The following is a 21,879-nucleotide window of genomic DNA, read 5'->3' on the forward strand; positions in this document are numbered from 1 at the left end:
CAGGAAGAGTGTTACTCCTTTATCCTCCTACCCTCATTTCCATCCTGCCCTTGTTTTCTCTTTTTTCACTTTGAGAGCTCAGCTTAACTTCTCCTCCCTCCATGTTCGTGTTCACAAGTTTGGATCCACCTTTTGTTCTCTTTCCAAGCCTCATCTTATTGCCCACCTCATTTTCTTCATCCAGCATTTCCTCAGTGCGCTACCTTCTTCAAACCTGTGCTTGAAGGAAGTGCACCTCCTGTTTAGTGTTTAACGTTTCACCTGTTTCCAATCTATTCTTTTTTGGGGTTTGTCACTGCCTTCACTTTTCTTCATTTCTTTCATAACTTCACTCTGGTGTTCATCCTTTCAGACTGCACTTTCCAACCTTTGTCCTTATCTGTCCCTGTGTTTCGTTTTTGTTGCCCTCTTCGTCCCCTGCTGTCATTCTTAAATCTGCTCCTCTCTCCTCATCTCTTTGTACCTTCTCAGATTTGGAGTCAATCTCCACTTCCGCAATCTTGGCCCATTTCTGCCAGAAGTTGGGGTCGTCCAGAGAAATGTCCGTTCTGTTGCCAGACGAGATAAAACTGGCCTGTGGAGAGAGAGAAACAGATCAAGTTCTGGTTGAACTTGGTTTTGACAGCTTTCGCAGCTTAACCGAATGTTTGAACCGCAGCTACCAGACGCTACTGTTTTGCACAAATACACATTTGATCGTGATGCCAAAATATGTTTCAAATATGTTTTTTCCCCCTCAAAAAATCCTCTGAGACAGCATTTCGAAGCTGGAACAACAGACGATCACTTTCATTTGAAGCCTTTCCTTCTTTCTACCTTAGCGAAGGTGGAGCCTTTCCCTTCGGACTGGATAGTGATGGTCTGAGTTCGCCTCTGAAGTATCTGATCGATGTCTTCCTCACAGAACTTGGAACCCTCATCTTCTTCGTCCATCAGCGCTCCGTACGCTCCTTTTTTCAACAAGTCCTCCACCTCCAGCTTAGAAAGCTGCTGCACCTGTAGCGACAAGCAGAAACATAGGTTTTCCACTTAATGTATGATCCACACACAGCTTTTAATTGTGATGACTTAACATTTCGCTAAGAACAATATGCAAATAAATGCATCTAACAAGTTCACAATATCTACCACTATTCCCGCAAGAAGTAATAGCTCACCCCATTAAGGTTTCCTTTGCGATTGATGTCTTGGAGGACGGCTTTGTCCAACCCAAGCTTTAGACTGGCCTTGTCAAACATCTCCCTCTCATACGAGTTCCTGGTGATCAGCCTGTAGACTTTCACTGCTTTGCTCTGGCCAATCCGGTGGCAGCGTGCCTGTGCCTGGGACAGAGACGGGTGGCGCAAATATTTTAAAAAGTGTGTTTAACGCATTCACATTTGCCTCAACAGTGATTACAGCTGGATTTACAAATGCTTTTGGACGCAATAGTGTTTTTTATGCATGATGTATTGGTTTATGCATAAATCCAAAAAGTGGGGAAGATTCAAACCCACACAGTCATGTAACATGAGTCATCATTTGAAGCATGCATGTTGTCACTGCAGCCCCAAAGGGATCACAAATGCCACTAAGCTGAGCAGCAACTTATCACAGGAACAAAAAAACCCATTATGATTTAGTGGACATGATTTTTTTTTCTTCCTCAGGTTAATGTGTTTACAGTTAACATCCTCGTCTCTTTAACTTTGGACATTACCCATATAGTACGGATCTTGCAGTGGCATTGTATTTTTGGCCACAACAGCAGCCTTTGTTGCCCACCTGCAAATCGTTCTGGGGGTTCCAGTCGGAGTCAAAGATGATGCAGGTGTCAGCAGCTGTCAGGTTGATTCCCAGGCCTCCAGCTCTGGTGCACAACAGGAAAACAAAGCGATCCGAGTCTGGCTTGCAGAACCTGTCGATGGCCGCCTGTCGGAGGTTTCCTCGCACACGACCGTCGATACGTTCATACGTGTAGCTGGAAAAAGACAGACATAAGTGGTTTGATCTTTTTCAGCAAAAAAAAAAAAAAAAAAGTAAATAAATGTATTTTTCTATCCATATTTCTCCTTTCTGTTAATGTCTGCAAGAAACTCTTAAGACTTCCCAAAATCTGCATTCTGCTTTTTGCATGCTCGTCTCTGCATTTGTGCTTTCCCTCTCCTCTTTCCATTGCTTTACTTGCAGCTCGCTTTCCAACCCCCCCTCTTCTCACCGTCTCTGGATGAGGTAGTCTTCCAGGATGTCTAGACACCGCACCATCTGGGAGAAGACCAGGACTTTGTGTCCCCCCGTCAACAGCTTGGGCAGCAGTTTGTCGATCAGCACCAGTTTACCTGCTGCCTGGATCATGGCCTGCAGCTGGAAGTCTGGGGCATCTGGACTGTGGCTCTTCTTGAAGCTTTCAAGAATTTTCTCCTCTGCTCCTGGAATCAAATGTAAGAGACATGTAAGATGGGCAGAATTTTGTTTTTGTTTTTTTGTGGTTTCGTTTGGACTTCAAGATGAGCCCAGGTGTCTCTCCCAACATCACTGTTTTTTGAAGTGGCTTTTGGCTGTAAAGGGCCCTGGGATCAGTAAATTCAGATCACTATACATTGCTTATTATCCTTAAGGTGTCATTGAAGAGTTGCATGTACAACTACAGGAGAACAAAGTCCGTCAGTGTGTGTGACCAAGACTGTGCCTGCGTATAATTAGGGGGAACCTGTGTGTTCATACCTGTGATAAGGTAGGGGTGGTTGCAGCACTTGCGGAGCTCCATCATGGTATTAATGAGGTTAGGCATGTTGTGCTGGTTTGCTCCTTTTGACAGAAAGGAGAAGTTCTTTTCTAAGATGGCTCGATAGTATTTCTTCTGAATGTTTGTCAGCTCCACCTACAAGAACAGAAACATAAAGAGGGAAAAAAATGCACCTTTGATTTAATATACAGGCTAATAAAAGGGGTAAAGTGCTGTCGTGGTAGGTTTTCTTTACCTACTGCCTTGAAGTTTATCCAGTAAATTAATTAGGAGTTACACTCTGGTTTTGGTTTTCAAAATACAGTATACAACTGGGGCCATATTACAGAAACCTCTAAAGTGTTGCGATAGTAAAAGTATGAAATAGGATTATACCCAATGTGGTACTATAGAAGCAAATCCTAACTAGGCATGTCCCAGTATCTACTTTTGTTGGAAAACATACAGTCTCCGAAATACTTGTGATAAACCACATTAGTGAGGGGGGACTCTTCTCGATGTGGTTTCAGTCCGGTCCCAAACAAGCTTTGGAGTGGTGGTTAAAACTGCATGCTGTGTTGACAAAGAGACACACAGAGACAACTATTCACCCTCCCATTCACACCTACAGGCAACCGAGTCGCCAGTTAACCTAACATGCATGTCGTAGGTCTGTGCGAGGAAACCAGATTAGCCTGAGTAATGGGGAGAACATGCAAACTCCACAAAGAGAGGCCACAGCTGGACAGCTGATTCGAATCGGGAACCTGATAGCTATAAGGCAGCTACAACATTTTGCTTGATTTTTCAATGGTTGGGAACAAAAGCTAACTGTGTAGCTGTGCCATGTTGCATAGCACTTTTCCATCTATAGGAATATTCCCCAGTACAGAACAGGATCTACTTCACTGAACTGTTCATCTGTAATGGAACTGTTCCTAAATCAGGACCCAATTCTAGGTGCAGTGGTGGCCAGGTAAGATAGGATGTGCAAGGCCAGGATGTCTGTAATACAGACCCTGGAAATAATCCATCCATTTACCGATGGCATTTACCTCTTATCTTGTTGAGTAGCCTGGGCAGTCACTCAAAAAACACTGGCACACATACAGGCAAACACACAAACATTCAAATCTACAGGCAAATTTTGGAATTTCTAAATCGCCGAACCTGCATGTGTTTGCACTATGGGAGGAAACTGAAGCACCAAGTGGGAAAAACATGCAATTCCACACAGAGACGTCCCAGCCGTCTGCAACAGGGTTTAACCATGGATCTTCATGCTCATAACGATTTTTTCCTCATCTTAATTAACTTCTAATTTCATTCCGAATGTAATTGTGATTAAACAGACTAATAAAGACTAAAGACTAATAATTCTGATAAAAATTCTCATTACTGGACTCATTATTGCAGCTACATTAGTGGAGCTTTTGTCAAGCTGTTTTGGCTGAATGATTTACTTCATCTAAAAACAGAAGGAAGCGGGATTTAGGTTCTTTCCAGCACTGGAGGGTTTACTGTTATTTAAAACACAGAAAACAGTACAAATATTATAATACTGCAAACAACAATCACTACCTCTATTATGGTCTCTTCTTTAGGCGCCAGGTTTTTTTCTACGTCATCTTTCAGTCTTCTCAACATCATCGGCTTCAAAATGGCCTGGAGTTTCTTCACCTGTTGGAGAGTAGAGGGGAAGGTAAATGTAATCCACAGATATTTCTTTGTTTGAAAAAAGGCATCTTTCCTTCCCCAGGTCCATTCCAACATAGATTTTATGCATTTTTGTTTCACAAAAAGAAAAAGTAGAATGCAGTCCAGGCGACACAACACACACAACTATGAAAAACCAGGGAGGATGGAGGAAAATAGAGATGTTAGCGTCACTTGAAAATAAATGCCAGTGGTTCCTGATGCGGTTTTTCACAGGAAAAAAGTAGCCTCACAAAGTGCATCACTTGTGTTGGCACACATTTAAATCACCAAGGTAACAGTTTCCATAAGATCAGTAATGTTTTAAAAACACTGAACACTGCCTCTACTTTTCCCCCCCAGAAACCCAAAAGATTTATCCAACAACCTGCATAAAACATCTTCAGTCAAATAAACTAAAAAAAAAAAATACTAAACTTGCTTTATGTCTGCTGTTCAAGAAGATTCTGAATTAAAGCTAAGATGGCAGGCAGCTGGCTACTGAAAAAAAAAAAAAGAGACTAAATCGCAAATTGGAAAATCCGTTGAACATTGAACTAGCTGGTTATCGAGATCGAAACATTGGTACAGAGGCATAAACTGGGTCTCAACAAAAAGCAATTCCACACATAGACTTCAGTCTGACTTAAGTCTAAAATACTGTACCAACATGCGATAACTATACGTATCTGAATGTACCTGTTCATCTGTCTTGAGGTCTCCAAACTCTTCCAGAAAGGTGCTTTCTGAGGGAAACTGCTGGGGCTCCAAAAAGTTCAACAAACTGAACAACTCCTCCACTGAGTTTTGCAGAGGTGTTCCTGTCAGCAGAACCTTGTGTTCCTGAAACATGGCCAGAAACACTTTTAAATAGGAAACATCACATTGAATCTGCTGCTCTAAATAACTTCTAGACAAATGCCAAATATGAATATACTGTATATTTTCCTCATCCCACACAGACAAACTGACCAGGTTCATTAGTTTGAGTCCCTCCAGGAGCTTGCAGTTCCTGTTCTTTAGTCTGTGAGCTTCGTCAATTACCACACAGCGCCAGTGCAGCTTCTTCAGCTCTGGACAGTCAGCCATGATCATCTCGAAGGTGGTGATCAACCCATGAAACTTCAGCACACCAGGAATAGTGTTACTCTGTGGGTGACAGAGATGTCAGCAATGGTACATTTAAATGTCACGTCAACGGGTAGAGGATGGGTATCATACAGCTGTGACAGTCTGTGTTTGAACTCTTCCCAACTTTCAAATGAAGCATTAAATGTAAAAAAATAAAAAAATCTTAAAATGCTGAAATGATCAGGGATGAGAGAAATTCACACCATGTTCCATTTCTGCAGGAAGCCAAATTTATGTTGTTTCAAAATGTTCTAAATATAGTGCAGTGAAGAGAACCGTGTTCAGTGTTGTTCATGCAGCAATCCTATTATGCCACTGACTTTTTTTGGACCAGGTTATATTAAAGAGGGTCATTCTAAATAACTACACAGCTGAAATGTGCCACCATGAAGAGATAAGAGTGTGAGGCTCAAAAGAAATTTAGTTTTGATATTCTTTGATTGTTTTTAGTAATATTTTTAAAATATTGTAGCTTTTATTATCACTTGTTCTACAGACTACTACAACTACCAGATATTTTCATAGTCTAAAACTATTTTAATTTGTCATTTCTTTTTATAGTTTTAATTCGCTTAACAAATTTTATTGGTACATTTTGTATCTTCATTTAATTTGAGTTTTACTTTAACTTAACTATATTAACCTTGGTTAAGATTCATCGCCCTAGCTATCATTATTTTTCATGTCCAAACTTTGAATCAATGTCCTCAGCTCAATACGCCATTTAGCACTTGGTGCGTTGTCAATGTGAATCTAAAATTTACTTGTCAGTTGGCATTTCCTCGCAAGGAGAAAAACAAATTCCTCCACAGTTGATCAAGTTGATTTCTTTAATTGAAAAGTCCATAATAGATTTAGCTAGTTAGCATAAAGCGAATGCAAACACTGTAAACTAACTAACAACACCGAAATATATCTAATCTTATATTGGAATACATTTTCTATGACGCCAAATAAAGATTGGTGCCAGAGGACTGACACGGTTTTGGTTGTGAAACTGGCATTTTCCCAATAGCAAAGCTACTGAGACATTGCTCTTTTCATCCTTTCATTAAATGTAAACTTTCATTTGATTCCTGTTTGTACTATTGCTGTGGGTGACAGAGACGTCATTTCAGAAAATTTAGCCTCAGAGTTATAGCAATTCTGCGCTATTTAAAAGAAATTTCCCAGTTTGAAATCCCAGAGTTTCCCAGAGTTGCAAATTATCTTCTACATTTAAATAGCTTTAAACCAGCTTCTCTAAATAACTCAAACTCAGATCATTTTCTTGACTGCCAATAATTATACAGCCAGGAAAATGGTTAAACTAACTACCTGAATCTGAAAAATGATCAGTATAATTACAGAGCATCCCAATTTTTCGGACTTTTGGGGGTTTTAAGCAGGAGATGTACAAAAAGCTACCAAACAAACAAGTCGTGGCTGCCAAGCAATTATAAGACTCAATGTTAGCTCTTGCTCACAATAGGAAGTAGAATTCACCTGCCGTTGGATTGTTCACCCACTGTGAGACAGGTCAGTTTTACCCTACTGATGATGGGAAGTTGCTGTAGTTATAACACTGTGATTCTCAATGTTTCTACGGTACAATACTTTCCACATGTCTATTCTTAATAAAATTTTCAAGATTAACCAATGGTGACTGATGCACATCTTTCCTGTCATTACAGCTGTACAGAACACTTCTTTAGAACTGTTCAATTAATCTACCTCAAAATTGTCGATTGAAAAGTGTTGATCGTTATACTCACTCCAAAATCCACTTAAGCTTGATCAGAACAAGCCAAATTATATGTCAAATGCTGTTGAGGAATGTAAGTACAGTGTGAAAATGAAGGATGCAGATATTGTAACTTAATATTAACATGGCATTCAAACAAATAAAGAGCCACAAATCTATGGAAGACGCAAATGACCTGCAGGTGCTCCGTGAATCCCACCACAGTAACCAGATAAAAGAGGCAAATTTCCTTCTTCTGCATCTTTTTTAGGACGTGCAGTTCTCACTTGACTAAAAATAAAGGAGCAGACACACACCCATACCCCCTCTACCTTCAGATCTATTTATAAAACATCACACAGCTGACTCATTCGCTCTGTGATCGATGAGAGATGATGATGATGATGATGACGTGCAACCTGCTGAAAGTGAATAAATTCAAACACTACCTGTGGGTCTCTGTGAAACATCTCATACTGCAGGATCATCTGCCGGCTGATCTGTGAGCCGTGATACACGATGACATTCATGTGTGTCCATGTGCGAAACTCCCGCTCCCAGTTGGTGATGGTGGAGAGGGGGGCAATGATGAGGAAGGGCCCACGAATCCCTATGCTGAAGATCTCATAGAGAAAGGTGATGGACTGGATGGTCTTTCCCAAACCCATTTCATCTGCCAGAATGCAGTTTTTTCTAGGTAGAGACAAAGATGTTGTGAGGGAATGAGACACAGCTGGAACCATATGGTCCACCGCCTAAAATATGGGAAAATATCCATTTATGCTAAACATTAAGATAATCCCAGTCTTGGTATAACATAAGCGTAAAAGTTACACTGACTTGGCATTTTACAGCATAAATGAACTGTATTTTAAATAAGCATTAAGAAGACAAATCCTTATTATAAAGCTAATTTATTTCCTTTTTGGGTTTGGTTCATCTCTAATAAAAGAAAGAAATAGGGATAGAAAGACACCGTTCAGATTGGCTGTTCAACTTAGCGAATTAGTATTAACACCACTACTACAACTTTTACTGCTGTGGAAACCTATCAGACATGCTCGATTAGAAGTGTTCACAAACCAAACCGTATGTGCTGAGCCAGAACAGTGGGCTAGATGTGAGCTGACTCAATGTGTTGTGGCCTTAACCTTATCTTTGGTCTTTGAAAGAACACAAATGTGTTTTTCTTTGTTAAGGTGTTTGAAGCCTGACTGAAATATCAATCTGTTTTGGCTGGAACAAAAGCCGTGTGTTTGTATATTCACCTGTTGTACCAGTTAAAGAGTAGCCAGTTCATCCCCTCTAACTGGTATTCTCTGAGCTGGTTCCCATTGCGGTAATCTCTGGAGCGCTCCAACTTCTGCCACTTGTCAGGAGGAGGGCGCTCCTGTGCAAACACACAAGCATCAATGGACTTATCAGTAGTTACTCCAGTGTTTGCATTTCAATTATCATGGATTAACCTGCACTGTGTTTACTTCAACCCTTATTAGATTAGTGAAGGTTTATTCAGCTGCATGGATGCAACTATACTGTATAGATTTTATCCAACAACAGAACTAGGAGAATGAGACATTACAACTATTTGAGTCCAGTGCTAAGTCAGACAAGAGGATAAAAAGGAGTTGACGTAGTTATTGAAGGAGAGAGAGAACCCAGTCTCTGATTTTGCAGGTTGAATGGAAAAAGTAAGTTATGAAACATGTGGCTGCTGCAAGTGCGTAATAAGTGATAATGCTTGTTTTGAAATGAAGAATTTCCAATGGCAGGAGTAATTTTCTCAGGTCTCTCTTCTTTAATCGCTCAGGAATGGTGAAAACCCCCCAAAGAAGCAGTGAGTTTGTATTCAGCAAAGTAAATGTAGTGATATTTTTGGGACAGTTGTAAGTCATCAGTCTCCTGAGCAGTCTACAAACCTGTTCTGCTCACATTAAACAGCCTCTCCTGTGGTTTCTTGTCTGGGCTCTCTCCACAGATGTGGAGGGAATTGTGGGTCAAGGAACAGATGAAGTTATTTTTCATGCATTTGATTGTGGGAGTTCCAAGCTGTAATGTCCCCTCTATAAACAAACAGAACCTGATGGTGCAGAGATCCAGCTTGAGAAGCAAGACAACCCTCACAGTACTGATCGTGTTAGAAAACAAGGGCACGTGGTGAACGCGAGGGAGAGTGGTTGCAAACGTGGGCTGTTATTTAGGAAAAGGTTGGGATTAGATCGACTGCGTTGTTCTCTTATGTGCCTAATAAACTCAAAATGATAAAGTTTCTGTTTACTATTTATCCAAGAGCGAGGGCTTCCAGACATTTTATCTGTTGCCCACATGTCTGTGGCTTTACAGCATCTTAAAACAGGCGTAGTGCAGCCGTTTCCTTGGCCAGAAGAAAAAAATGGCAGGTATTGTAGGTTGGACTGTCTTCCTTTACCAAACATGGATGAGACAGACATCACTATAAAAGTTGTTGCACATCCTAGTACATACATAAGAGCTCATAAATCAGCATTTCTCCTCAATAAACATGACAAATGTCCGATTTTCTACTCCAAGCACAAGCTGACACATCAATTAAATGTCTCCCCTACAAACAATAAATATTTAATTCTATTAAAAAAAAAAAAAAAAAAAGCTTTTTATAACACTATCAAAGACAAAAGTTCCCACAAGGTTTCACACACGTGCTTTTACCAAAACCTGGAAAGTCTCCTCTTTGAAACTGAACCCTGATTGCATTTATCTCAGTACTGAGCTGCTTTTTCTTCTGCCAGTGCACAATGGTGTTTCTACTCACGACATGTCTGAGGTCTGCTGGCAGTTTCTGGATCTCCTCAAACTCTTTGATCTTCTCCGGGTCCAAGTCCTCCTGCAGCTCCCACGTCGCCTCCTCATACGAAAGACTGCACCACTTAACAAGGTAATGTGTCACCTCCTACAACAACATGAAGGAAAATACGGTTGGTCTGTGTAAGAGAGAGAGAGTGTGTGTGTGTGTGTGTGTGTGTGTGTGTGTGTGTGTGTGTGTGTGTGTGTGTGTGTGTGTGTGTGTGTGTGTGTGTGTGTGTGTGTGTCACAGCACTTAAAGTGAACCACGCCACACTTCAGTAACTACCACTTCCACAGCAGATAAACACTGCTGCCAGAGTGTGTATGTGTTTATGTGTTACCCACCTCTCCCGTCTCAGTATCAGTGGTAACAGCCACCTCCAGCACTCTGTCCACCTCGACGTAGTCTGGATTAAACAAATCCTCATCAGGCTGGAAAAGGGGACAAAAGTGAGACAATGACAAACTATTGATCATTCATTAGTATACATTATGAGGTCAGGGGGGGCTTGATGAGTGGGGGTCTGTGCGGAGTAAAAAGCTGCTAAATGTGGTAAATCACCTCTTGCCAGTGGCTAGTTGCTGCTCTTAGCATTTACTTATGGTCATCATCATTTATGCAGGTTAGTTCTATGTGTCCATATTCTTCTCATTTTTATTGGATTTACAGGACTTTTTGGTCCTGATTCCTGTAACAATGGGTATTGCCAGATACCGATTTGATACTGAAATTATGTACAGGACGTGTTAAAATGTCTTTTTTTTTTTTTTTAATCTACTTCATCCAAACATATTTTGTTCTCAGAGGTTTTGATCAGCAACAGGAGCCCTGGAACCAAAGATATTCAACATGGTCGGATCTGTGGCGGTAACCTACGAGCAATCTGACATGTTTGGGGTGTGTTTATATTAATCTCAGAATTTTTCACGTTTTTAATTTGCATAGTTTTTGATGAAGGCCTGTAATCTACTCCAATACAGGACAGTTAAACTAAACGCCGATCAGAATTAGTTCAGCTTTATTCTTGCCAATATTATTCCTTTGAAACATGCCTCAATCGGAGCAGATACTTTATAGACTGTAAAGCTTTTAGATGCATTGCTGGTCATTGTCATTTTAATCTGTTTTACGAATTACTTAATTTTATATTTCTCAATATCTTGCTTAAACTAATTTTTTTAACCATATGTCGAGTTGTTGCCTTGGTTACGGCATGTTGCACTTAACCTATTGCCCTTTATAGTACTTCCAATGCTTTACAGCATCGCTGGATGAATGTTCTGTGAATTGTTGGGCAGGGTATCAAATTCATTGCACACCACAAGTAATTAACATTACTCTAATCACTGTTGGTGGCTAAAATGTGTTTGTCGATCGCTTTGACTTATAATTAGGTTTGGCTATACATCTGACCAGTGCTTAAGGTTGGTGGTGATGGTTACCTCTGTGAATAGGTGTTTCATTTGGGCCTGTTTTGTTCTGAAGCGTTTAATCTTCTGGTGGATTCGGGGATCTTTCTCTAGTTCCTCCAGAGTGGCCCATTTGCAGTGTAGGTAGGAACTAAACCAACACAAAACATTCAACACAACTTTTATTTCATTATTGTACTGTGTGAAAGTCGTTAAAAAGTAAAAAGAAAATCAAGGTTTATCACGCCGCGATTTCCCTTTTGTCTCACTTTCCTCCACAATCAACTTATTACAAAGCACCAGAAATGTAGGCAAAATGTTTTCTTCATCTTGCTTGTCATTAACATGGATAAATTATAGCAAGGCCCATCATTAGTGTGTGTGTGTTACATAATTTAATAAGCAGGTGACAAAATGAATTAAATAAATTGCATGAGAAAGTGCTCTAATGTTAAATTACAATAATGTCTAAATCAAAACTGCAGTACATCAGACATAAAATTAGGAGATTTTTGGTGTCATTTCTTTTTGCAGGAACCATCAGACTGTTCATGCAAGGTTTTTGTCTTCAGACATCACTGAATCTTCCAGGAGAAAAAAAAAGATGCGTCACTGAGAGAAAAAAAATCCCTAATCGTTAAGTTTACAGAAGAAAGCAGAGAAATAGTTGTTACTTTGGCTACAAATTGATATCCATGATTTAATCCATACATGGACAAATATAAATGTCACATTACTTCTTGGTGTAATGTTTTTTTTCAACATGCAGTTACTAAACTGCATTTGATAAAACATGTGTAACAATGACTTTTGCACAACAAACATTAAACTTCTCTGTAACTTTATGATTTGCAAATACATTAAAAAAAAGGCATAAAAAGGTCAGTTTAATTCAACTCAACAAAATTCACTATGTTTTATTCATCACTCCTAGGAATAAATTATCATAACACTATTTCTTAGTAGGACCTATTTTAAAGATACAAAGTGGTGGAACAAACAGGATGGTCTCCAGGGACTCACAGACTTTATGGAAGAGCTGGGACTTAGTGGAAGGATTTATGGGGGGAGATAAATAATTAAAAACTCTCCACTCTCTATCAACCACTACTGCTGACAATCACTGACTGTGGACAATCTACTGAAAAACAGCCTGTGTGTGCACAGTCAACTTCCCATGGAGACTTCAATGTCATAAAAGCAAAGTCAAGACACACTGTAAACATTCTCATTTGTTTCCCACCGCTGCACATCTGCACATGTAAATACAAAGTGGGGGAAATTCCTTTAAGCGTGATATAAAGCTAAGCAAAAATAGCAAATATGCAAATATATTTAAAGGCGCTGACAAAGTGATACTCACAAATTTCTGTACTTGACGTAAAACTCCTCTCTCTCCTCTGCTTGGTCCTGTAATAACAAAATGTAGGGAAACAGAGGGGAGGACGACAGTGGAACTTAGAATGTGTAATAAAACCGCTGAGGTTAATTTAGCAGGCATTAAATAAATGATTCCATTCACAAATTTGGATGTGTGTGTTCTCTCCTCTTCACCTCTTTCTTCACCGTTCTGACGGACAGAATTTTCTCAATGATGTTGGCCTCATCTTCAGGTGGTTCCTGAGGGAGAGAAAAAAAACCATTACTAGCACAAAAGGTCCGTTCACAAAGTGTGTTTTCATTCAGCAGCAATGAAAACAAATATGCATCTAAAGAGAACTTCACAGAATCTAAAATGTGTGTACAAATCTTGTCAGTGTCTGAATTGCCTCAACAACACTGTTTACATGCGAGTGCTGAATAAACACTGAATCTAACAAACAGCACAAATTGCAGCCTCTGAAATAACTATCATTTAATTCCTTACCCCTCCAAACAGTCTGACCAGAAATGGAACATTCTAATCTTGATATTGCGGGACTTTTGCTTTTTATTGCGTGTAATATGGTCCTTTTTGGCTCATTTCTATAGATACTAATCTTATTTTAAACCTGTGACATTTTATTCACCCACAGTTGTTCAGATTTCTCTAAATTCATTTTTGGAGTCTGATCCTGAATGTGAGGAAGAACCTCATCTAAACTAACAACCTGTCTGCTAGACCCGATTCCAACCAGACTGCTTAGGGAAGCTTTACCCTTGATAGACACATTTGTATTAGATGTCATCAATCTATCTTTAGAAACAGGCTATGTACCACAGCCCTATAAGGTAGCTGTAATTAAACCCTTACTTAAAAGAAACCTCCTTGACCCAAGTGTTTTAACCAATTACACCAAGTTGCAAAGCAATTATGCGACCACCTGTACAGTCTCATCTCTAGACTTGTTCTGTTAGAACTTAGTGCTGCACTCGACACCACTGACCAAAACATTTTATTAAAAGACCCCATAGTTCCATATTATCCCAGTGGACTGCTTCGATCTCAGAGAGCAGGCCTACTTGTAGGTAGAATAGGAGGCAGAGCCTTTAGCTATCAAGCTCCTCTCCTGTGGAACCAGCTCCCAGTTCACATAGGGGAAGCAGACACCCTCTCTACTTTTAAGTCTAGGCTTAAAACCTTCCTCTTTGATAAAGCTTGTAGTTAGTTATAGTCATGATGCTATAGGCTTAGACTGCAAAGCCTATAGCATCCTTTTCTTTTCCTCCTCTCTCATCACTATCCACCCCAAAGTTATTTATTTTGTTTTTCATCATGCCAGGTCTTTAAACTAGGCTGGGCTAACACTGTAAACTCTGAGCTTTTTGCACCAAGATTAGAAAGGGGCAGCACCTGCAGATAAAGAGTTTCTACTGTCAAACCCAAACAAAAAGTACTTTGTGAAATGATAATTTGACTAGTAGTTTCATTAGACACGGTAGGGAAAGTTTCAGTGAAGGCTTGATGCTCCTTACCTCGGCCTGCCACGCCAGAGCGGTGGCATTAAGCGCTGAGATACGACCAGCTCCAAGAACTGCAATAGTCTCTCCGTCATCGTCTACCACCTTAAAGTCCAAATCCTCATTGTACTTCCGTCTTTTGACCTGCCGTCCTGAGCGCCGCTTCTAAAGAGCACAGACACAAATGAGTTGAGAGAAAAAGCAGAGGAGGGATTGAGGAGTGAGGGGATTGACAAGAGGTGACATACATACACACACACACACACACACACACACACACACACACACACACACAAAAAGAAGGAAAAAGGAGAAAATTAAAAGACAAAAAGAAAAATGTTAAGGAACAAGAATATGAAAGGAAGAAAAGAAGAAAAGAAGACTGTAAAGATAACAGAAAAACAATCTTATGGGAAACTAACATTTGTTGCTATTGAATTATGTTTGAGAAAAAGTGAATTAAAAAACAAATGAGTAACAAACCAACAATTCATTCTTAGGGAGGAACATTTTTTTTAAAATGCATCACTTCAGTGATTCTGCATCAATGCCATGTATAACTAGTGTGGCTAATTTAGTATTTAGATTTAAATCTGTTAAAGCTAAATCATCTGTCAAATTAATCCGGATACGTCTTTGTCACATGCACAACGTGCCTGCATGAAGGTATTTTTATTTCAACACTGCAATTTGCAAAATCCCCTCCTGCCCCAAATAAAATGTTGCTACTTGTCACAACTTGTTAGATGAAATCTTTCCCTCAGTCTTTCATCCATTAGTGTAGTCAGATAGTAGTATAAGGGCAACACTTGCTGTACTTCTCTGTTGTTGTTTGTGAGGCCTTCGCTGGCTCTGCACGTACATACGTCAGTGTGCTGACGGGACTAGAACAGTATACAAAGGGTCTAACTTTGACACAAGTCAGCTTAATTTAGTATAGGGTTGAATAATATGGTAAAATTAGTCAATTGCAATTTCATAGCGAAAATTTACACTCGAATGAGTGATTTTTTTTTTTCTTCAAAGGCTCCTTTTAGTCCGTTTTAGACACGGTCATGTAGCCAACTGGCTCCAGTCTCATGCCAAGAGTAAAGTTTCTCCAGAACACATACAGCAAACTTTAACAAGGAACTCCAAGCTTCTCCTAATATTTATAATGGGAGGTATTTTTTAACTTCTACACAAATATAAATGAATGCACCTTAAATTGCAGCTAGTTTTACTTTGATATCCAGACGAGAAAAAGACTCACAGCAGATAGTTAGAAAACACAGTCTTTGAAACGAAGCTTCCTACTGTTAGCAATACGAGAATTGCACCTAAAACTATAATATGTGACTTAAAATCGCACCAGATATAAGATCAATCTCCTTGGCTCTGCCCAGCCCTCGCTCTCCCTGCTCTGCTGTTCTCTTCTACCATCTGTCCCTGAGCCATGCTCGCCACTCTTCATGGCTCTTCAGGCGTGAAGTCATTATCAAATAAAAAAAAAATAAGAAGATGCAAAACTTAATAAGAGAAGAAGAAATTGTTGAAATCCTCTGACTGGTTAAAAAGCATGAGCATCTCTCAAAGTTTGATCCACTATCTATCTCTGCAATGCTGCCAAAGCTGTACTGAATGCACGTGCATGTGGGGAGGCCACAACAGGAGCCAAGAACAAGAACACGTTTCCACAAAAAAATAATAATAAAAACGTATGTGAAAAAAGTTACATACAGTAGCTTTCACATGGCAATGTCCCCAAGAGTTTCTCCACTGAATGTCTTTTGGGTTTATTTTAATTTTTTTTCCCGATGAAAAAGTTTCCAGTGGATGTCACTGCAATCACCAAAATATAATGGCACAAGTAGCAGATGCAGTTACAATAAATCTCTGAAGTCAGGATGACGGGAAGCCCAATTATAATAAGAGGCATTTTTACACTTGATAATTAGTTTAATGTGGGAAATTACCAAACCTTAAATTCTGGATAGAAGGAGGTGAGAACGTGATCACAAAGATTTACTAACTTACAATTCCAGGTATAAACCCCCGTTTTAAGGCTCTATCGGGTCCACTAACCGCATTATCCAGAGGGTCTTGGCTGTCCTCTCCACCCATGTTGAGGGCTGACATTGAGGTAGTGTCATCACTCTCCGCCCCTTCATGGACAGCCAGCTCCTGGTTTCTCCTCTTCCCCTTCTTCTTCTTCTCCACGGGCACTGTGCCAGGATCTCTGGAAGGAGAAGAATTCTGATGAGTAATTAGCAGCTGCGGACGCCTGCAGCAGCATTTGTTCACATAGTAAGAAAGTAGGAACTTTGCTGATCTCGCAGGCTTTGTGGTGAACGAGTTAACTTTTTTCTGGTTTTAAAAAAATAAATAAAATGTATTTTTTTTTCAATAATCTCAGGAGTCCAATTGCTGAGGACGACCAGCAGGAGAAATGCTGGTTTGAGACGGGAGCAGGCTTTTAGACCAGGCGGCCGAATCTGAATCCCCAGATGAGTTGAGAAAATTAGAGCTGAGGAGGTGAATGAAAACGCAGGGCGTTTCCTGGCTTACAGTCACCGTGTAGGTGGTGATCCAGTGGCTAATTGGCTTCTTTCTGGCACAAGCACCTGCTTTTTAGAGTAAAAGAAATTAAAAACACCGGGGAAATGGAAGCTGAAGCATGTTTCCCTTCCATAATGTGACTTATGTCCAAATGTGAAGGTAATGTATTACATTAAGAAGGGATTTGAGCAAACTTTTCAGAAATTTGTTCTGATTGAGCAAAGACTGGTTAAGTTCCCGCGGTCACTATATATGTAGCAAGCCGCAGGAATCAATACAAATCCATCAATATAAAAAAAAAAACATAGCTGATTTCTACAAGCCTGCATGAAAATTATTTTTGTCAGTCAGACTGGGGAAGAATATTATAATAATAATTCTGCTCTGTTGACAGACACACACACAAATCACTTTTCTGACAACAGACGGGAGGTTGGAGTGAACCAGATGGAACCATTCAGAACACAAAAATAATTTTCATAATATTGAAAACTGTCCAAAAATGTCTGCGCTTTTCCGTATCCGAGCACCCTGAACAGAAAACCTGAGCTGGTGGCTGAAGGCAAACATTACAGTGAGGCCCAAACGCTGCCAGCAAGTGTGTTGTCAGTTCATGCTTCATTTATACAAAGTGCCCATGTTTTGACTCACTTTGCTGAATATGCATTCATAACACAGAGAGAGAGAGAGAGAGAGAGAGAGAGAGAGAGAGAGAGAGAGAGAGAGAGAGAGAGAGAGAGAGAGAAAGAGAGAGAAAGAAAGAGAGAGAGAGAGAGAGAGAGAGAGAGAGAGAAAAGAGAGAGAAGAGAGAGAGAGAGAGAGAAAGAGAAAGAGAGAGAGAAAAGAGAGAGAAAGCGAGAGAGAGAGAGAAAGCGAGAGAGGAGAGAAAGCGAGAGAGGAGAGAGAGAGAAAGAGAGAGAGGAGAGAGAGAAAGAGAGAGAGAGAGAAGAGAGAGAGAGAAAGAGAGAGAGAGAGAGAAAAGAGAGAGAGAGAGAAAGAGAGAGAGAGAAAGAGAGAGAGAAAGAGAGAGAGAGAGAGAAAGCGAGAGAGAGAGAGAAAGCGAGAGAGGAGAGAGAGAGAAAGAGAGAGAGGAGAGAGAGAAAGAGAGAGAGAGAGAGAGAAGAGAGAGAGAGAGAGAGAGAAAGAGAGAGAGAGAGAGAGAGAGAGAAAAGAGAGAAAAGAGAGAGAGAGAGAAAGAGAGAGAGAGAAAGAGAGAGAGAGAAAGAGAGAGAGGAGAGAGTTTCTGAAACTGTACTAAAGTTCCACTTAATTAAATCAAGCGCTAAAACAGTGTTATCGTTTCTTCCATACACAACTACACACTCATGCGTCTCCCTGACGTCCCCGCAAATCTCACACACACTCCCACTGGAACACAGACCTACAACTAGCTTCACTTTTCAAAGAAATGTTATCATAATTCCCCAGAGTAAATATGTATTAATATAACTTCACAATTTTATTAAATCAATTAATGCAGCAAATGTGAACGTTTCCTTCCTGGAGTCTTTGGAGAAAGACAACTTTCTGGGCCACAACCCACAACCAACAACATTGCAATAGCTCTATTCTAACTTTTATTGAAATTAATATCAATATTATAACCATTCTTTTCATTTTTCTGTGTATCATTTGTTGCGCAAATTAAAAAGAATTGAAATTTTTGCCTTTCTTCATCTCCTGCCACATGCGTCATGAATCCAAGGCCGTAATGCGCACCATCATATTTTGTCATCGCGGATTTTGGTGGCGAATCATTGTCCGCATTGGCCGCCAAACATTTCTTTTCCTTTTCGTCCCAGTTAGACACTGTACTTGGCCATTGTCCACTGTCCAAAGCTACATGTGTCTGGTCAGTGAGAAGCCGACACCATGGCAGTGGATTTGTTGTTGTACATCCCTAAAACGAGTTTGGGCTGCTCTGACACCAAAACAATAGTTTCGACTGCTACATGTTCTGACTTTAAAGGCGAGTGGGGGGGGAAAGAAAAAAAAAAAAACAACGCTCTTGGCAAGTCCCTCAGTTTGAGAAACACCGTCTTAAATTAATGGTTGTTAAATGTTTCGTCCTCTCCATTGTCACAGCAGTGCTCGCTCAAAGGGATTTGTTGCATTTTGTAATTATGCAAAGTGCCTTGAGATCTTTTTTTTGTTGTGAACTGGTGATAATTCAATTTATTTTTATTTATATAATACTTAAACTGAAGTTGTTTCCTGAAGCTTTTAGCATTTTTACACACAACAGCAGCGCTTCACAGCATTATGTATTTACTGTAAATCACTTTTTTTCTTCGAATATTGTATCAATTTTTGTGTGGGACATAAATATCTAATGTTTTTTGTCACGTGGGCATGAAGCTAATTATTTTAAATTTCCCAAAAGAGTGTGGCAATTATTTACACATTCTGTAGATGACATTTCTTTATTCTATGTGAGGTATGCAACAAATTATGCCATTGAGTCTGACTGACTACTTTACTATTCATAAGTTTAATCACTGCCAAGCCATTTGATTTGTGTTTGTTTTATTTTGACAGTTTTATGTTCTCTTTAATATATATTACATTAATGATTTTGTACACAAATTGTTTTGTTTCCCTCCATGACACCTGCCAGTACAGTACCAAGGGGCTGCATGTTGAAGCTGCTCTTAATCAAAGCGCAGTGATTATTTAGTAGGTTTGAGAGGTTGAGGCCAGGAAATCACACTCAACATTGGTTGGTGATGACTAGTTTCCCATCAGTCCCTTAGAAGTCATTATAAAATAAATACAGCTCACAAAGTGCACATAGCAAATTTAGGCCTGCACTGGCAGCTGTGGTCAGAGGAACAGAAATGATTCATTTGTGTCCCAGTTAATGTTATTCTCTGTCCTGCACTGAAACCAAGCTAAGAAGGGAGCAGTTAGAAAAGACAAAGAAACATATTAAAATGGAATTTTAACTGCACCACATGAGGACTTTCTAATCTTCTTCCGAACAAAGCCCGACCTGATACCAGAGCACAACCTGGAAATGACCCTGAGCCAGTTCACCAGGCAGTATCTTTCTCCCCACATCAACGCATCCTTTCTCCTCACATTTCACAGTTTTATCTCTTTTCTTCCGCCTTATCTTTATTTTCTTTCATATCATTACGTCTGTGGCATTTCGTCTCGTCTCACCCTCGCTTAGCGCAGCCCTCTCTTCATCTTACTTCATCCTTCTCATCTTTCAGTCATAAAACTCCACATGCATCTGAGGACATTACCTTTATTTCTTTGTTTCTCTGTCCCATCACTCTCTTTTTGACATTATTGTACTGTAAACCCATCTAAACTTTGCTCTGCCGTGACAAAGTCAGCCAGAAGGACATTACCCGTCGGCACTCTGTCTTTCGTTGTGAATTCAGACTCTCAATCACAGCACAGCACACAGTGTTTGGGTGTCCTGCCATCACATTTCTCTTGCTCTGAACTTGTGTCATTCATCTGTGCATAAATGTAATTGAGCTAGTCAGGATGTCTGTACTAGAATACTTAGAAGTGAGCATAAATGATTTGCCTTAGCCTGTATACATTGTCTTGTGTGTTGGTGTTTTTCTTGCAGAATCTTTAAAGCGGAAAACCATAATATGTCCTTAGATACTAAAAAAAATTAGAACTTTTTTGGTTGCAATTTTGGTTTGAAGCACAGCAGCCATTCCACAAACTTTGGCCTTTAACGTGGTTTCAGTAGAGGAACATGAGTAAGGTCCTCTGATGGTGGGGACATGCTGTCTGCGTTGACCAATCAATGTTTTCATACTCATGTGAGCCATGATCACATTTGTGTTGTTGCTGAAGAAGAAGGCAAGCAACGCCAAATGTTACGGTTCTTCATTAAATCTTTACACTTTTGATATGTAACACGCACACTTTACTTAATGTGATGTTCTTATGGCCTTCATACACATGCTGGTTACCGTATTATCTGTGCGTGCTCAGAAAACACAGAGAAGGAACTGGTTGGGTTGGGCTTCCCTCTAACAGAAAGATAATTAATTAACCAATTTGAAAATGGCTGGGGGTTAGTTAAATGTGTGTTAGAAATCTGTGGGATTAATGCGTATACATCAATATCAAAATATATTTTCAGGCAAAGTACGAAGCTCATTTTGCTAAAGTGCAAAACACGGGGTACATTTACGTTGTCACGGGTAGAAGTAAAATCATGCTCCCCATCTTTTCTTACTGCCCACAAATGCAAAAAACAAAACTGTATTTACAGCTTCTAATATTTGCCCAGAGAAGAAATGCATCATCTGTTGCAGCTGACAGGTTTACTGCTGGCTGCCTCACCTTACTCCATCTGTATCTGCTTCTAGAGCTTTTCAAGCACAGCCTCTTTCACTTTCTTTCCTCTAAATCTCACATCCTTAAATTACTAACCACTCAGGATGTCTTACCTGGGTTTGCGGCCCCTCTGCTTTGGCGCTGAGGGGACTGGGGTCTTGCTATTGGCCTGGCCATGGTTCTTAGCCTGGGGGCCTTGGAGATGCCCTGGGACTTTATCTCGGAATCCTGGGGTAGGAGCAGGTGCTGCTGCTGGGGAAGAGGGGAGTGGGAAATGATGGACAAGAGCAAAGGAAAATTCTCTTTAGGATTTGGTATACGTAGACTTGATCGTTTGCAAACTAGCAACTAGTGTAATGAACTACTTCTGAGGTGTGAGGACAAACACTTGATGCAGAGGTGCATCCAGCTGGGGGAGCATTAGAACAAACAAGTTCGCAGATCCCAGTTTGATTGCTGCACAGGTGGCTCCTAATGCTTGGTTTGGTTCTCTGCGTGGAAAAGCTCCAAAATGTTTGTGTAAACCTCACCTCCAGCGACAAGGTGTGTTTTGGCATCGACTCTTAACAAAAGGTGGATTTCCACCTACGGGTACTTTCACTGGGGCGAAAGGAACATTTACTTCCTGAGTAAAACAATCTCCCAACTTGCTCTGCTCCCG

At 40.2% G+C, this 21,879-nt stretch overlaps 1 protein-coding gene across 8 annotated transcripts in view; it reads right to left on the reverse strand.

Annotated features, from left to right (window-relative positions):
* Nucleotides 1-21,879, reverse strand: part of chd6 (chromodomain helicase DNA binding protein 6) — an 88,890-nt gene that overhangs the window by 26,137 nt on the left and 40,874 nt on the right. For 7 of the 8 annotated variants that reach the window (XM_067504001.1, XM_067503999.1, XM_067504005.1 and 4 more), the window contains exons 4-22: nucleotides 21,332-21,470; nucleotides 16,431-16,584; nucleotides 14,382-14,531; nucleotides 13,041-13,106; nucleotides 12,850-12,896; nucleotides 11,520-11,637; nucleotides 10,422-10,508; nucleotides 10,045-10,182; nucleotides 8,522-8,643; nucleotides 7,703-7,946; nucleotides 5,372-5,548; nucleotides 5,099-5,242; nucleotides 4,286-4,384; nucleotides 2,704-2,860; nucleotides 2,198-2,408; nucleotides 1,765-1,960; nucleotides 1,158-1,322; nucleotides 817-996; nucleotides 464-574 (exon numbers count right to left, since the gene is read on the reverse strand). In XM_067504001.1, coding sequence (XP_067360102.1) covers nucleotides 464-574; nucleotides 817-996; nucleotides 1,158-1,322; nucleotides 1,765-1,960; nucleotides 2,198-2,408; nucleotides 2,704-2,860; nucleotides 4,286-4,384; nucleotides 5,099-5,242; nucleotides 5,372-5,548; nucleotides 7,703-7,946; nucleotides 8,522-8,643; nucleotides 10,045-10,182; nucleotides 10,422-10,508; nucleotides 11,520-11,637; nucleotides 12,850-12,896; nucleotides 13,041-13,106; nucleotides 14,382-14,531; nucleotides 16,431-16,584; nucleotides 21,332-21,470 — 2,705 coding nt within the window. The remainder of the gene's footprint in view (nucleotides 1-463; nucleotides 575-816; nucleotides 997-1,157; nucleotides 1,323-1,764; nucleotides 1,961-2,197; nucleotides 2,409-2,703; nucleotides 2,861-4,285; nucleotides 4,385-5,098; nucleotides 5,243-5,371; nucleotides 5,549-7,702; nucleotides 7,947-8,521; nucleotides 8,644-10,044; nucleotides 10,183-10,421; nucleotides 10,509-11,519; nucleotides 11,638-12,849; nucleotides 12,897-13,040; nucleotides 13,107-14,381; nucleotides 14,532-16,430; nucleotides 16,585-21,331; nucleotides 21,471-21,879) is intronic. The other variant, XM_067504003.1, reaches the window with a different exon arrangement.

The sequence above is a fragment of the Channa argus genome, chromosome 5 (assembly GCF_033026475.1).
Source record: "Channa argus isolate prfri chromosome 5, Channa argus male v1.0, whole genome shotgun sequence".
Taxonomy (NCBI): domain Eukaryota; kingdom Metazoa; phylum Chordata; class Actinopteri; order Anabantiformes; family Channidae; genus Channa; species Channa argus.